Below are 16,435 nucleotides of genomic sequence, written 5' to 3' on the forward strand. Positions count from 1 at the left end.
TGAGGGGCCTATTTAATTTTTTTTTTTAAGATTTACTTATTTTTATATGTATATGAGTGTTTTGTCTACATGCCTGGTGCCTGTGGAAGTCAGAAGAGGGCACTGGGTACCCTGAAACAGGGGTTATAAATGGTGTGAGCCAGCATGTGGGTGCTGGGAACTGAAGCTAGGTCCTGTGTAAAAGCAGCCAAGAGCCATCTCTTCAGCCCCTGTGCCGAAGGTACTTATAATGACTCCCAGATGAATTCCTGATACTAGTGCTCAAGGTAGAACAGGGTTTGCAAATTGGACAGATGTTTTCAAACTGCACACCTGAGGGCCCTGGTTCACTCTCATGCCATCCCTGTGAGAAGGTAGTTCCCCATATCCTGGCTAGACATTCAACAGAGTAACCCTTTTCTCCTGCACATTTTAGGTTGAAAATTAACATTCACAGTGTTCCCAAATCATAATCACACACTTATGTGACAGTTTAGGCATCTCCATTTTGCTCCTTCAGTCCCTGTCCCCAGGTAACTACCACTCTCACCACTTAGCAGACCAGTCTCCACTGTGACTCCCAAACACACAATCATGGCACTGTGGCTGCTGGTCTGTCATTCATACTGCACATGCCCTCTGCAGGTGACTCCCGTGACAGACTCGTGCTAAGACCGAGTTCAAGCTACTGTGCATTGTGGGAACTCCTTCAGTCAATAGTCTTTAAAATACCGGCCCACTTTGGGTGTGATCTCATGTACTATGAGTGCAGACAAAAAGCATGCGTGGCCCTTTTTTTTCTGCCAGATTTGGTTTCAGTTCCCAGTGCACACATAGGACTGTGGATCACTACCCTTAATGTGAGTTTATCCCCAAATAAATAAACCTTTGTTATTCTCCATTCCTGGATATTGTGGAACTCTTTGATACAACTACAATTTGGCGCTCCTTTCTGCAGTGTCTGCGAAAAGTGAGTTTCTGAGGGTACTGCTGTGTGACAAGTGTGTGCGCCTCAGTATGGGAAAACACCTCCAAAGTGGTGTTCCTGCCAGCCGGGCCACTGTACCAGGCACTGTCTTCTTTCCATGGTGCCATCATTTCAGTAATGCTGAAATGTGTTGTGGTTTTAATTGACATTTTGTTAATGAATGAACTTAGTTAAGCATTTTATGTATGCTGACCATTCTGTGAATTCTGTGAATTGTCTGCTCATACTTTTTAATCTGTGTTTTTATTAGCTTGTTGACCTTTCTACTAGCAGGTCTGTTTATGCCAATAGCCCTAGCATTTGACCCAGCCATCAAGCTCACAGAGATATGCTCTACAGATAAGCTAGTTAGTATCTATGCCACCAGTTACTCTGAGGTTCACCTGTGTTTGGCAGCAGAGTGCCAAAATCCCAGTTGTGATGGGCTGTCAGTGAAGAGTAGGCATGCTCTGAGAGGGTGGTTAGGTAACAATGATACTGACTATGAAGGTGAGCTCATAATGAGCCCATTGGTAGCTTTTGAATCTGGAAGCTTATAATAACATTAAGTCTCAAAAAATAAGATGGACAAAGTGGGAAGCAGTGCTGGCTGGTAAGGACACAGCCATTCCAGTAGCATGCAAATGGGGTGTGCCTGGCTGAACACAGGACACAGTAACAGCAAGACCAATTCACAACGTTCCATGCACTGTTAGGTGACAGCTAAGGCCCCGCAGAAGATCAGATGACATGTCTGAAAGGGTAGCAAGAACACCAGGTTTCATTCCTGGTGGCCTTTGAGTGGGGCCTGGCCAAGTCTCAGAGTTACCTTTTCTTTTTCTCCAAAGCCAGCTGCTTCTGGTTTTCCTTTCCAATGTCATCTCTGATTGTGCTGAAGTCATCATCATCATCAAACAGGAGATTCTATATTTTGAAACAATGAAGACCAAGTTTTCAGTCAGACCTACATTTAGAACAGGCATGTAGTAACTATTCAAATTAACAAGATACTCAGACTTAACTGATTTTTGAAGAACTCTTAAGACTTTTTTCAGTCAATATTTGCATGTGTGTGCATGCACATTTTATATGCATGCCACAGAATGTATGGAGATCAGAAGATAACTTTTAGAGTCTGTTCTGCCCTTCCTATAGTTGGGAGGATGGCTTAGCAGGTAAGAGTACTTGTGGTTCAAGCATGAGAACCTGAATTCAAATCTCCAGAAACTATGTGGAAAAAGTCAGGCATGTCTGCTCAGAGCTTGCTGGCCACCAGTCTAGTTCCAGGTTCAGTAAAAGAATAAGTGCAAAATGCTAGAGCAGGATACCCAACATCCTCCCCTGGCATCTGTCTACACATACAGACACACACACACGAATAAAATAAATTTAAAGTCTAGACTGGCCCAAAACTTAAAATCCTCCTGCCTCCAACTCCCAAGTCCAAGTCTAAAGCACCATGCCTGTTTTTTTGCTAGTGTTTTATTTAGAGTTAGATTTTTATATTTATTGGGTATGATAGTTTGTATTACCTGTCAACTTGCCAGGATCTAGAATCTCTTGGGGCATGTCTGTGGGGGATATGTTGATTGCCTCAACTATGGTGGGAAGACCCATCTACTACAAGTGGCATCACTCTCTGGACACAGAATCCTGGACTGTGAAATGGAGCAAGGTGAGCAGCAAGCATGTACTCATCACTGTTCCCAACTATGGTTGTGATGTGACAAGGTTTCTCGTGCTCCTGTCCCTGTGACTTCTCCATTATAGGCTGTACTTTGGAACTGTGAGCTACAATGAGCCCTTTCTCCCTTCTGTTAGGGATTTGTATCATAGTGACAGACAAAGAAACTAGGACAAGGGTCATCATAAGCAAGGTGGCCTAAGTCCTTGGCAGTGCTGATCTCAAGGCTCTTCCTCTTTCACACAATGAATTTCTGTCTTTCCCTCTTCTCATTCATTCTCTGAAACAATTTATGTAAAATGAGATTACCTGTTAAGTTTCTCTACAAAACATTTGATCCTTGTGTTTCCAATGGTAAATTCACTTTTAACTCACCTTAATGCCAATAGTGTCTCCATCTTTCAAGTAATATGGTCCTCCTTGCAAAGTATCTTGGTTTTTCTTCTTTTTCCTTTTGGCAACTTGCTGATTCTATTGGAAAATCAAATATCAATAAAATTCGACTTGAAGTTTTCATGGGATCTCTGCCACTGTGAAAAACTTGTTCTATTGTCAGGTCAACCAGCTCTGCTTTCTCTGAGAAAGCTCAACTCACCCAGCTAGATATTGGAAGCCACTCAAACTTTTCAGGAAAATATTTGGCAATTTCAATCTTCTCCACAGGAAGAGAATAGAAATCAGCCACTCTCTGCCTCAAGGAGCCAGCAGTCCATCCTCGGGTGGTGTCCCATACCAGGTCCATTGGCAGGGTGTAGGCCCTCTCACCGGGAATGTGTAGCTGTGTCCTCAGCAGCACATCCCGAGGGCTGAAGACGAGCAAAGTGGGCACCAGGCAAAAGCACAGAAAAGATGAATGCTGCAGAGCATGATGGGCAAGGCTCCCCACCCAAGTCTGCAGTAGAGTTCCTGCAGCAGTGTGACAAGGGGCACATAGAAGACATAGCTGTGTGGCACAAGGCTCTGCTGCTGCTGCTATGAAAGACATTGTTTACAACAAACATTACCCAGAGTCTGGTCACTCCGGATAAAAGGGGTTCAAACCAATCAGATTGTCTGCTGAGAAACTTCTGGAGAAACATGAAAAATATACAGAACAATCACCCATGCTCATAAAATAGAGGTTTGAAAGCCTGTTGGAAAAAAGCTTAGTAGCAATCACAGCACTGGAAAATTCATGAACAAGATGCCCTGTTTTCATTTGCCAATTCAGGAAGCATCTAAATGATAAATACTCAATGTGGATTTGAGGGTGAAATCAATACTCATATGAGTGCTGCGTATGGGACTAGAAAACATCATGACCTCACTTTCAAGGAGAGCAAAGCATTTAAGAGATTCAAAGTATTCATACAAATTGGTCCCTAGTCTGTCTCCCTTTCTACAGATGTGCTCTTAGACTGGGGTTAAGGAAGGGTCGGGCCCGGATGGAACTGAAATGGGGAAAGGGAAGGGAGTACTCACTGATAATCATAAAGGTCATATAAATATGTCCTCATGTGCAAAAAGCACAAAATGCTTTGAGTATAGATGATTTTGGGGTACTTCTTTTGTGTATAAATAATTACTACATCACAGATACTATTGCAGATCTTGGGGCTGCAATGAAAAAAGGAACACTGCTCTCATAAGCACTTATATAATAGACCAGGAGACAGACACCAGCAAGTACATCACTCAGCACACGTGTGTCAACAGGGGCAGAGTGACAGGACCCACTATAAATCACATGCCCTGGGGAGGGCTATGGGTGTGCAGCCCTTAATGTCTCAGATTGTCAAGAGCTCCTTGGGTTTGACAGGAAAAAACACTCACTGCTGTTAATACCAGAAAGCCACACAGATCTCTAGAAAATAATCTAGGTTTTTTTGTTTTTTTTTTTTAAGGCAGGTTCTTGTTACATAGCCTAGGCTGGCATTGAACCTGTGGTACTCCTGCTTCAGCCACACCAGTCACAGCTGGAGTTGTTGGACTATGCAGAAGCAGTGGGAGCACCACATTTCTCACCAGGCTCTTACATTTTTAGGGAAACTGCCACCCTGTGGGAGGTGTGCGACCGGCTTCCTTACCCCAGGTCTTCCTCTTTTTGAAGAAGCTCTAAGCAGAGCTCTGCTCTCCGGCCCAGTCTGTACTCCCTGAGATGAAACAGAGCAACTGAGTAAGTCACTAGGTTTTCTCCAAGCCCCAGGCCCCAATTCTAAACATTTTTCCTGAACAAAAGGGGTGCCTTCTGAGTGCTGCATTCAGAAAAGGAGAACACCTGGAACACTGCTGTGGCTGTTTCTCAGGCACTGGGTCATTCCTCACTATACATGGAGGCCCAGCTCTATGAAGATGGCCAGATGACAATGAAACCTTCCTCTGGCCTTTTGCTTTTTGGTTGATAATTGGACAGACATGAAAGAATATGTTAGGGCTGCTCTTGCTAAAGGAAACTAAAATCAAATGCCTGAAACATTCCCACTAGGGTTCTGGAGGTAGAGCAGCAGGTCACATGTGTGAGCCCTGAATATCAAAGAGCTCTAATTCTTGAGTCACTCGGAAATCCTTTAAGTTATGATCTTGTAGTCTCTAGAGCACAAAGAAAATTCACAGTTCTATGTCTGATCTTAGTATGGAGGCTGATTTTGTCCCAGAGTTAACCTGGGACAAGAAGCTTATCCAATACAAGTTCCTAGGGATGGGTTTTCTGGGAAAATCTGACTCATGGGACAGCTTCCCTGAGGGGCCCTTCTTGCTCTCTAGCCCCTACAGTGACAGCAGGACCAGGAATCCACTGAGACACTCACTTGAGCTGTCGCCAGCCAGTACGCAAGAGCCTGCTGGGACGCTTGTTCTCCACTGTCCAGACCCTAAGCAGGGCTGTGGACTGGACTGCAAGCTTGGAGACAGAGGGCAAGGCCATGGCCTAAGAAAGAAACAGACATTTTGCCTCTGATTTTAAAAGCATTCCAGAGCATCTGAATGAAACACTACATGACTCCAAGGTACAAGCACCTCATTGTTGGAATGTCAATAAATTTATCAGAAACTACAGAAGAGTCTAGTGTGGTAGGACATGTCCACAACCACAGCACTTGGGAGGTGGAGGCAGGAGGATGAGTTTAAGGTCATCCTTAGCTACATGTTTGTATTCCAGGCCAGTCTGAGATAGATATATCATCTTCTGTCTAAAAAATCCAAAATATTACAGAAATATCTCCATCTTAAATGAAGTATATCCTGGTACTTTTTATATTCCTTTCACTGAAACAGACCAGAAAAATGAGCTTTCTATTTCTAAATCCAAAATAAAAAAAACTATTATTTTTAAAATTTGAGACAGGCTCCTGCTTTGCAGCTAATCCCGCCTAGCCTCTTATGTATTGTAATTATAGGTGTGTACCAGCATGTATGGCTGAATTTTTTTGTTGTTATTGTTTGTTGTTTTGAGGCAAGTTCTCTCTACTAGTCCTGGCTGTCCTTGCATTCATTATGTAGGTCAGGCTGGCCTTGAACTCACAGAGATCCATCCATCCACCTCTGCCTCCCAAGTGCTGGAATTAAAGTTATGTACCATTACACTCAAACTGAAAAACTTCTTAATTATGTTTTTACAAAGCCACTTAAGAATCAATTCTACATGGGTGTAACTCATACACGCAGAGCCTGCTTGAGTAAAGCCAAGACTCCTCTTCAGCTTTCATCTACATGAGCACAGTCTGCAAACACATCTTCTCTTTGGTGACAAGACTTTTGGTTTTGAAATATTTAAAAGACTTTTGCTTCAACAGGAAGGTCCAAACTGCATGCTCTAATTTCAAAAGGGCAGGAATCTTTAAGCCCCTTTTACCGGGGGGATGAAGCAGGCGTGGGGAATTATTTTTTTGGCCTAAAAATGGCCACCTTTTATATTTCAACTGAGTACCAGGAATAAAAAAAGCCTTCCCATTTGTTTTCATGGGAATGGAGCCACTGCTTTTCTCAAGGAGGGTTATTTCATTCACTGGGGACACAAAAGGTGCCCACTGCAGGTCATACTAGGCACTGTGTCTGTCCCTTTAGTAGCGGAAGCAGTCTAACAGCACAAGATGCTGTCCCATCACTGTATGCTGTAATATCATCCAGCCTTCCCAGCTGCATGGTGAGAATGTGACATACAAGACAACAAATGTCCAGGTTAGCATCCTAATACAGTCAGCGCTCAGCTGACCAAGGGAAACCCATACAACACAGCTTGGAACTAATGACAAGTGGATCACAATGTACAAACAATATAAATGAAGAACTAAAGGAAATGCTTTATAGATGATTCAAGAAGCCATGTTTCCTAAAAAGTCAAAATGAACATAAGCCACTGGCCCCTGAGGACAGATCCAAACACAAGCACATCATGCCTGTGAGAACTGGGTGAGTGGAAACCACCAGGGCAATGGCACCAACAGATATCAGAAGTGTCAAATGTGGGCTGCCTGCTGATACTTACCCCTGACCATGGCATATAACACATGCCATATCAGGACAGACTGTAATTGGGGGAAGAGGAAATAGAAGAATATATTAATTAATATTTTCTGGGAATAAGCCATATCAACACCAAAGAATGCTTCAGGAAGGGGCCTGACCTTTGACTTCAGTTCCACCAATGTGGCCTCTTCTGAGATCTTCACATCTCCCAAGTAGAGGAGGGAAACGTCTGCAGGCTCGGGGACAGGAGCACCTTCGAAAGGACAGAGATCCTTATTTGGGAAGAACCTAACCTTACTTCATGTTTCTCTGCCATGTTTTCAGTCTGAAAACAGGCTCACTAGAGCACTGTCTTAACCTCTGACCTGAGCCCTTTGTATCTGCTCATGACTTTACTGTTAGCCATTCAGCAGCCAGGGAGTGTGATGGATTACACTTAATGCTATCTCCCTATGGCTGCTTTCCCCCATCCCTCCCTGCCTCACAGAAGACTGCTGGTCAGATATGCTATGCTCTTTTGCTTTCTCAAAACACTTACCTGAACTTTTAATTTTTCTGTGTATTTCCCCATGTGTGTGCATATTTAAGAGTAGGATTTTCAAGAGGAGGTAGGCAGTCGTGGTTTTAGTCTGCCAGTGTCTGCTATGGTAGACTCTATATAGTAAAACCTCAGTAATTATTCATGGAATGAGCAAATCTTAACAATAGGATCTGTGCATGCTTAAAAATAAAACCCAAACCAAAAGACAGTGCCTGGGTGGTGAGCACACAAATCCAGTATTTGGAAGCAGGCATAGAAAGATCACTGATGTCTGGGTCACTCTGATCTATTGTCTGGGCCAGTAAGGGCTACACAGCAAGATCCTGCCTCAAAAAACCATAAACATGGTAGTCAGTGAAGTGGCACAACAGATAAAAGTCCTTTTCTGTGAAAGACTGGTGACCTGAGTTCAAGTTCCTAAAGGTGTCCTACAACTTCCATATATGCCCCAAGAACACACACACACACACACACACACACACACACACACACACACACACACACAAGATAAGGTAGGGGAACATGTCAACACACAAAAGATATTATGGTATTATGGGGGAACATGTCAAATATTCTTTCATGGAAAACCATGTAAACACTAGTAACTAAAATTTAAGTTCAGGATATCCACACTCATTTTTATTTTAATTTTATTAATTATATTTCTTTGGAGGTAGAGACCTGGTCAGCTGCCCTCATCAACTTAGACCATGAAACCCAATATGGACAGGTTCAATAGAATTGCCACATATGGGCTGCCCATGCATGCTTCAGCATTGCCAAGGCATAAATTTCATTTTTTCATATTTCTTCGATTACTGTGGAGTACCCTGCTAATACATACTAAAAAACTACAGGTTGATTGCACATAATTAAATGAAGAAGTTCTCTTCCTAAGTGGGTTTTGCTAAGTTTTTTTGGCTGGCCTTGAGCTCTTACTCTTCCTGCTTCAGTCTCATTAGAAGTGGGAGGAGAAGTGCATTCTACCACTACCAGCTTACTAGTGGTTCTTAATGTCCCCCAAATATATTATACATATATTTAAAAGTATATATACATTATATATATGTACACACATATACACATATATACATATATGTGTGTGTATTTTATGTGTATGGGTGTTTTGCCTGCAAGCCATCTGTGCACCATGTGCATGCAGGTCTGAGGAGGCAAGAAAAGGGTGTCAGATGCTCTGGAGAGGAGTTACAGATGGTTGTGAGCTACCATGTGGGTGTTGGGAACTGAATTCAGGTCCTTTGGAAGATCAACAAGTGCTCTAACTGTTGAGGCACTGCTCCAGCCCCTCAACCTGACATTTTTGATGTAAGTCCTACAGTTGATTCTCACAGCACTGTTCTTACCTTGGGTGGGAGTAGCTCCCCAGCTGCTATCTTGAGAAGAGGCACAGTTGGAGTGGTCCCAACTCTCGCAGTGTCCTGACAGCCTTGCAGGCTGGTACCACCAGATGGGTACCTTCAAGAAACCCTGAAGAACAGAGTGTTTTAAGATTGAGTCTGCACTCTCACTTCTACAAAGCTACAGGCAGTTGTGAGCTGCCTGCTTTTGTACTGGGAATCAAACTTGGGTTCTTTGTAAAAGCAGTACATGCTGAGTGCTGAGCCATCTTGCCAGCCCTCACACGTACATTTCTACAGTGTTTTCTGAGAAGAAACTGGCTAAATAAATTATAGATCTATGGATGTAGCTCAGTGGCAGAGTGAGAAATTAGCTAGCATAGGCAAGGGCCTCCCTTCTATCCCCAGCACACACAATATAAGTACCTCCAAAATGTACTACCATGTAGTTACTAACAGAATGAAAAACTTCATATGATTGATACAACACATACTTAGAGTGAAATTCAAATGAGAAAACTTGGTAAAAGTCAGGCAAGAGGGTTCATGCCTGTAATCCCACCACTTGGGAAGCTGAAACAAAAGACTGCCATGAATTCAAAGTTAGCATGGGCTACATACAAAATATGGTATATAGCATATAATAATTTGTGTAAATGAAAAAATATACACATGTGTGTACATGTATACTGTATAATATAGAACACATACTTGAATGTACACACACCAAAATGTAACCTCTGGAGTCTACAGATAAAATTGGATGTCTACATGGAGGACTGGGATGGTGAGGGCAGGTAAGAGGAGACCTTCCAATATTTCCTGGCCCAACATTTTAGGTATTTGTAATTTTATATCAAATATCTATTCAAACATTAACTTTAAAGATCACTGTGCAAAGTAAATAAGACTCTATGAAATTATGAAAAAGAAAAAAAATCCGATATGTGATCCTCGAGACATGGTTAAGGGCATCCAAACACAGAACCTGAGTTTAAAATAATGAAAAGATGTGATGCTTCCTTGGACAGCGCAAAGGATGCACACCCTCGTTAACTCACAGCTTATAAATATGCACACGCTGAGCTCCCTTTTCCCCTCCTTTCCTTTTTCTTTTTCTTTTGAGACAGGATCGCACTGTCCTCCTGTTTCAACCTCACTGGACTATAATGCTTGGTTACAGTACATTCTTCTTAGAAGAATACACAGAAAAATGGGGGGAAAGACATGGGTGTGACTCCTGCTTTCTACTTTAGAGCTTTATTTATCATCTGACTCAGTTTTCTATGCCGTGTGTATTTTCTAATAAATAAATGTCATTTATCTGAACATTGGAATTTGGACATTTCATTTTTCACATAGCTAAATGAAAATAAATAATATTTTTATTTTATTTAGAGGTTAGGAAGGAAATCAGACTGATTGGTAAGATTTTGGCAAAGTTATCTATGTTTTTACGACTGCCTATATTTCCTCATTTCCCCATCATCATAGTAATCAGAAAACAGTAACCATTGCTTACAAAATGCTATTTAGAAACAATATCTTACCGGAGGAGGAAGTTTTCCTTCAGTTAGAAGTAAAGTATCACCAGAACATATCATGAGCTCCTTCAGTGTTGCATCCTGGGAACATAGAAATTCTTTTTGTCATGACTTCTGAAAGGAACAAAGAGACCACTGGATCTTTTAAAGTGTCATGCTTCTATCACTTACTCAGAGGTAAAACAGTGGAGCAGACACTGAGGACAAAGGAGATAAAACAGACTATAAACTGTGGGTACGAACCAGAAGGACCACGAAAGATCTGAGGAAAGAGAATGATTTGTGGAATGTGAACAATAAGTGATTGTGGGAAAGGGTTGGATTTGGAAAACTGGAGAAAATAAGAGGAGGAAGTTTTTTTATGAAAAAAAAAAAGAACAAAGGCAAAGTCAGGGCTGACAACAGTGACCTATTTGGGTTAAGAGCTGAGAGATGGGAAGGAGTGGACAGCACCAGGTGACAAGCAGCTGGGAGTGAAGTATAGGAGTGGACATTGCCAGAGGTGTGGGATAGAAACAGAGCCTCGAAGATGGTTTGCTCACTGTGTATGATGCGGTAGGCAACACCTGCTGGGCCAGGGAAACTGTTGAAGTAATTTAGTTAAGAGGAAAGAAAAGCTTCAAGTGGCAGTCTGGTGGTGAAAGGGGGCAAGGAGAGAGTGAAAAAGGCCAGCAGGCTTTGAAGGCCAGGACTAAATCTGAGAAAAAGAGAGACAGTATGAAGACAAGGACGGGGAAGAGATTGTATAGCTTGGAAGGACACTGCTTTGAAGGCAATGCATTTGCTTTGAGATAAACTGTTTGACACAGATTTGGGAACTGATTATGAAGAAAATATCCAGGCATGATGGTAAATGCCTGCAATTCTAGCACTTGGCGGGCAGAGACAGGAAGATGGAAGCTAAAGGCCAGCCTAGGGTAGGTAGTAATATACTGTCTGGAAAAACAACAATAGAAAAGTGAAGAGGCTACCTAATTTTAAACCTCAGGATTCTCTGAGGCCTGCTTCTTCTGTTGTCCAACTCCTCCAAGACTCAAGAACAGGTTCAGTGGACTTTACAAACTGGTAAAGGGTGCCCCAGTGGAAGCCCCAATATGCTTGTTTAAAAATGTTTTACTGTAAAACCACTGCGGATTCCTAGACAGTGAGAAGGCATGCAGAGGGACTGTGCCAACCACAAGACAGCAGGAAGGCTGGCAGAGGGATAGCACTGACCACAGCTATCTAAGATGTCACAGAGCTTCATTTGGTCACCTGCTAAGAATGTGGGTGAGGAGGTCTGATGCAATTTAAGACCAACAAATGGACTAATTGGATTCCAAATACATAGACATAATCCTTCCTGCTGCTGGACCATGTAACTGGCTGGTAGGGGCATTTATTTACAGAGAAAGTATGAAATTAAAGTATTTGGGAGATGAAGTTTCTGAGTGTCTTCAAAGGCTTTCCTATATCCACATGCCATTTGCTCTCTGAAGCTCTTTGCTTTCTGTGAACTACTCTTTATGCATTCCTGTTCATCAGAGGGATTCAACACTCATGTCAGAAATGCTTCTGCTTAGCCCAGACGTCATTTATCACAAAACCAGTTGGAAAAAGTGAACATAGACAGAGACATTCATGGACTCTTTTTTTGTATTCTAAAAAAGCTTTCTTTAGAATTACTTTCTATAACAGGAAGAGGGAATTGTGCATGAAATATAAAATAAACCTAACCATTTTTTTAAAGAGCAAAATGTAGACAATGATGGGCTGGCAAGACAACTCCGTGTGGTGAAGGAGTTTGCCACTCAAGCCAGGTACACTTAGGACCCACATAAAGACAGAGTGAGAGAGGTTGTCCTTTGGCTTCTAGTGGCCTGCTCTAGTACATACAGCATGTCCCAGCCCCCTATCACATAGGCAATATAGAAATAAAATAAAGTATTTTTTTTAAAACCTAGAGAAAGGATCTTACCTCTTCACATAAAGGTTCCCCAGCTTCATAGCACCAATCCATTTTCCGCAAGTGCCACATCTCTCCTAGGAGGGAATTAGCACCAAGATGTAGAATTCTAGAGAAGCTTTAAGAAGGGTACGCAGGAATATCCTTCTAGAGAAAACAGGCAGTAGTGTGACCTCATCCAGTAACAGGATCATTTGTATTGAAAATTATGTCTTCCACAATATGAAAAATACTAAGTTGTTTCTTCAACTTCAGTTTGCTTTTCTCCCCGCAAGAACTTATAAGTCAAAACTACATACTTACTGGGAATGTAGCCCAGGAGCAATACTTAGCTGCCAAGTGCAAGCTCCTGGATCCACCCACACTGCAGAGTTGGGCACAAAGTAAACTAAAAAGAACACTTGGCATAGAGTAAACCCTGTGCTGCAGGGTTTACTTTGTACCTTTGCAACTTAATACTCACATGTAGGCTATGCCATATCAGTGCCTCCCTTAAGTATAGAATCTCTTCTGAAATCCTAAAGAAGTTGAATCTGATTTTGCTGTTGCACATGGGAAATTTCTAAGGTGTACAGGAAATTATCCCCATTTACTTAGCAGTTAATCTAATGAAAATAGTACTTCCTGAAAGACATGTTCAAGAAGTGGATGTGAGTATTTACAAATGTTAAATACACTTTGACCAGCGTTTTCTTTTTCAGTAGACTAGTTACATTAGTGAAATGACAGTTTCTTTTTAAAAAATTATTTCTTTTCTGTGGGGAAAATATTGAATGGGGGAAGTTAAAAACTTTGATCATTAAAAGAATAGCAATGGGGCTGGAGAGATAGCTCAGCAATTAAGAACACTAGCTGCTTTTCCAGAGGTCCTGAGTTTAATTCCGAGCAACCACATAACTATCTGTAACGAGATCTGGTGCCCTCTTCTGACTTGCAGGCATATATGCAGGCAGAACACTGCATAATAAATAAATAAATCTTTAAAAAATAAAATAATAGTAATGTTGATAAGTAAATATACTGAACAGGCAAAGGAATAGTTACTTGAAGGTAAATAAGTGCCCCATGTTTGACTCTCCACTACCCTTTTTTTTTTTTTTTTTTTTTTTTGTAAGAACCTGGTTAGCTGTTAGCACTGGTTTAACCACAGTTTAGATTTGTCAACTAACTTCTTTCTTTCTTCCTTTCCTCTTTTTAGGGTGGGGAGGGGCAGGTGGGTAGGGGATCAAATCAAGGGCTTTGAACACGCTAGGGAAGTATTCTACCACTGAGATGCATCATCAGCTCTTGCTTTGAGACAAGGTTTTGTTATGTTGCCTAGAAGTTTTGTTTGCTTTTTGAGACAGGGTCTCTCTACATAACCTTGGCTGTCCTGGAACTAATTCTGTAGACTAGCCTGGCCTGGAACTCACAGAGATCCACCTGCCTATGCTTCCCAGTACTGGGGTTAAAGGCGTGTGCCATCATGCCCAGGGGCCTACAAGTTTTGATCTTCCTGCTTCTGCCTTCAAATGCTGGGAATATAGAGATGGGGCAGCACCCTGGGCCCTTATACTAATTTTAAAAATTAATCTAAGTATCTTTTTAAAAAAATCATCAATGAGCATGGCAATGGTGGCACACGCCTCTAATTCCAGCACTCAGGAGGTAGAGGCAGGTGGATCTCTGAGTTCTAGGACAGCCAGGGCTATATGGGAAAACCCTGTCTCAGGAAAAAAAATTCACTAATGAGTTACAAGCAAATGCCATCTCTTCACTGCACTGCACAACAACAAGAAGCTGGGTTCTCAAAACAGAGAAATGCTCCCCAGTGAATGTCTGGGAATGCCTTCTAGCTTTCTGAAGCCTCTTTGAAGCTTCCTCATGCCAAACTGGTGACTAGGTAGAGATCCTTATGCTGTAGCACTGCTGCTGAGGAAAGCCTTGCATTGAGAGTAGATTAACTTCCCTCCCAAGACAGTCAGGACTTCTGCCTACAGAGAAGCCTGAGGCCAGGAGAGCACTCTAAAGAGCAGTATGGTGCCTGCCAAGCTTACTGATACTTTCAATTTTCTTCTACTTACTATTTTCTTCATTTGTATTATATTTTCTAATTTATAACACAAAATATTGAAATAAACAGAGTGCAATTAAATTTTGAATTACTGTGATTTTTAAAAACATCAGTAAAAGACCTGCCTGAACAGTCCCAGGTGGTAGAAACCTTAGTTTTCTCTCTTCTTCAGCTTTGCTGAACCTAATGTTAATTATCTTCACTTAGCACTAATCTGCCTCTACTTTTAGTATGCAAATAAGAACCAGGAGAATTTGTTATGTACTAACAAAATTTAAGCTATTATTTTTTCCTCACACTCTGTAAAATATTTTTTTACAGCTCCCACAGAAGGAAGAAAGCTTGAGAATTCATCATGAAGCTTTTAGATAACTGTTTTAAAGTATGCAGATAAGATTATATTATCAGGGTAAATCACTTACCTTGCTGACCTGACTTCTCCAGCATTATCTTTAAACACTGTGAAAAAGAAAAAACTACCTTCAATGTTAGTTTTCTGTTTCTGATTTACATAGTATGAGGAGAAACCTGGAGCCCGGGACTATTTAAGTCTGATTCTATATTTTGTTGTTCTTGGATTAAAAACACAGAATTTTGGTGATTTGCAAGTTAGCTCTCCTCTAGGAGCTAAGGCCAATCCAGATGGGGAAATAGTTTTTGCCACTTGCAACCAGGACTTAGTTTAGAGTTCTCTTCACAATACTAGGCCTATTGGGTGGTGCACACTTGGAATTCTAGCCACTAAGGGTTAAGTAACCAGCAATGCAGACCAAACCAGACATTGAATTCACGGACTTCTTAAAAGGACAGACAGGGTACACATTACCAAGTTTCAGGTACACAACCACTTAGGAATCCTACAAAGAGAGACCAGCCTGAACTAACACCCAGGAAATTCCACACAAACTCACAGGAAAGAACTATAGGGGCCATGATCTCACAGCACAATGTAAAACACCAGACACTTGCCAACGATCAAAGAAAACAAAAGAATAATTAATAACACCCAACTTCCTAAGGAAAAATACTCCTAAACCAAATTTATTCAAAAGATCAAAGTTTAGGTGACATTACCTAAGAGCAAAGAGAAGCGGAATGCAGCTTCTCCAGTGACTCGAGTTCTAGTTTAAGAAGGAAAGCAGAACACATGTCTGATTTTTTTGGTCCCTAGCATTCTACTACAGGCCAGGCAACCAGTTATTTTCTTGTAGAGTCTGCATTATGTGAGCATGTAGACTCCATGTAACTATCTATATAGGTAGTAGGTTCTTGCAATGTAACCCTGCCTAGCCTGGCCTCACTATGTAGCTCAGGCTGCCTCAGACTTGCAATACTTCTGCTTCAGCTTCCTGGGTGTCTGGATTAGAGTATACCTTTGTTTAATTTTTTTCTCTTCAAATACCTTTCTGAATTTTTGTAAGTTTCCTTCCATAGAACTTTAGTTATTCTCCCTGAAGTTCAACTGTCCCACTCTGACAAGCGGACCTCAGTCTCTACGGCAGCTCCATTGTCTTTTGTGAAGACATGCTGCAGCTTGTCATAGACTTTCCTGACCTACACAAGAACCAGCCCTTACTCCAGGATGTTCTGGTTTCTCCTAGAACCAAATAGCTAAGTCTAGCAGCTATCCCCTGGATGCTGGGGCTTCTTGCTGTGGCCAAGATGCTCAGGGATTGTAAACTGTGACAGGGAATGAAATGAGAAATATATAAGTTTTAAGAGAAAATAGATGCAGTCTGTTTAGACTCTTCTAGTTCAAACATAGGAGTGTAGGCTTACTGAAAATCCCTATTCTTAATGAAACCAATACAATTATTTATTTGTTTTTTCAAAACACATAACCATACAAAAACACTCAACCCTGCTATGTGATTTTTTTTTAAAATGTATTTTAAGTAGAAAATGTATCAAAATGTTAATA

At 41.5% G+C, this 16,435-nt stretch overlaps 1 protein-coding gene across 2 annotated transcripts in view; it reads right to left on the reverse strand.

Annotated features, from left to right (window-relative positions):
* Positions 1–16,435, reverse strand: part of Usp40 (ubiquitin specific peptidase 40) — an 86,102-nt gene that overhangs the window by 1,660 nt on the left and 68,007 nt on the right. For both annotated transcript variants that reach the window (XM_048428962.3, XM_048428963.3), the window contains 10 exons: positions 14,937–14,973; positions 12,474–12,538; positions 10,523–10,597; positions 8,979–9,102; positions 7,232–7,326; positions 5,417–5,535; positions 4,697–4,762; positions 3,226–3,436; positions 3,006–3,101; positions 1,776–1,870 (listed from right to left, as the gene is read on the reverse strand). In XM_048428962.3, coding sequence (XP_048284919.2) covers positions 1,776–1,870; positions 3,006–3,101; positions 3,226–3,436; positions 4,697–4,762; positions 5,417–5,535; positions 7,232–7,326; positions 8,979–9,102; positions 10,523–10,597; positions 12,474–12,538; positions 14,937–14,973 — 983 coding nt within the window. The remainder of the gene's footprint in view (positions 1–1,775; positions 1,871–3,005; positions 3,102–3,225; positions 3,437–4,696; positions 4,763–5,416; positions 5,536–7,231; positions 7,327–8,978; positions 9,103–10,522; positions 10,598–12,473; positions 12,539–14,936; positions 14,974–16,435) is intronic.

This window comes from Myodes glareolus, chromosome 1 (assembly GCF_982192425.1).
Source record: "Myodes glareolus chromosome 1, mMyoGla1.1, whole genome shotgun sequence".
NCBI lineage: Eukaryota > Metazoa > Chordata > Mammalia > Rodentia > Cricetidae > Myodes > Myodes glareolus.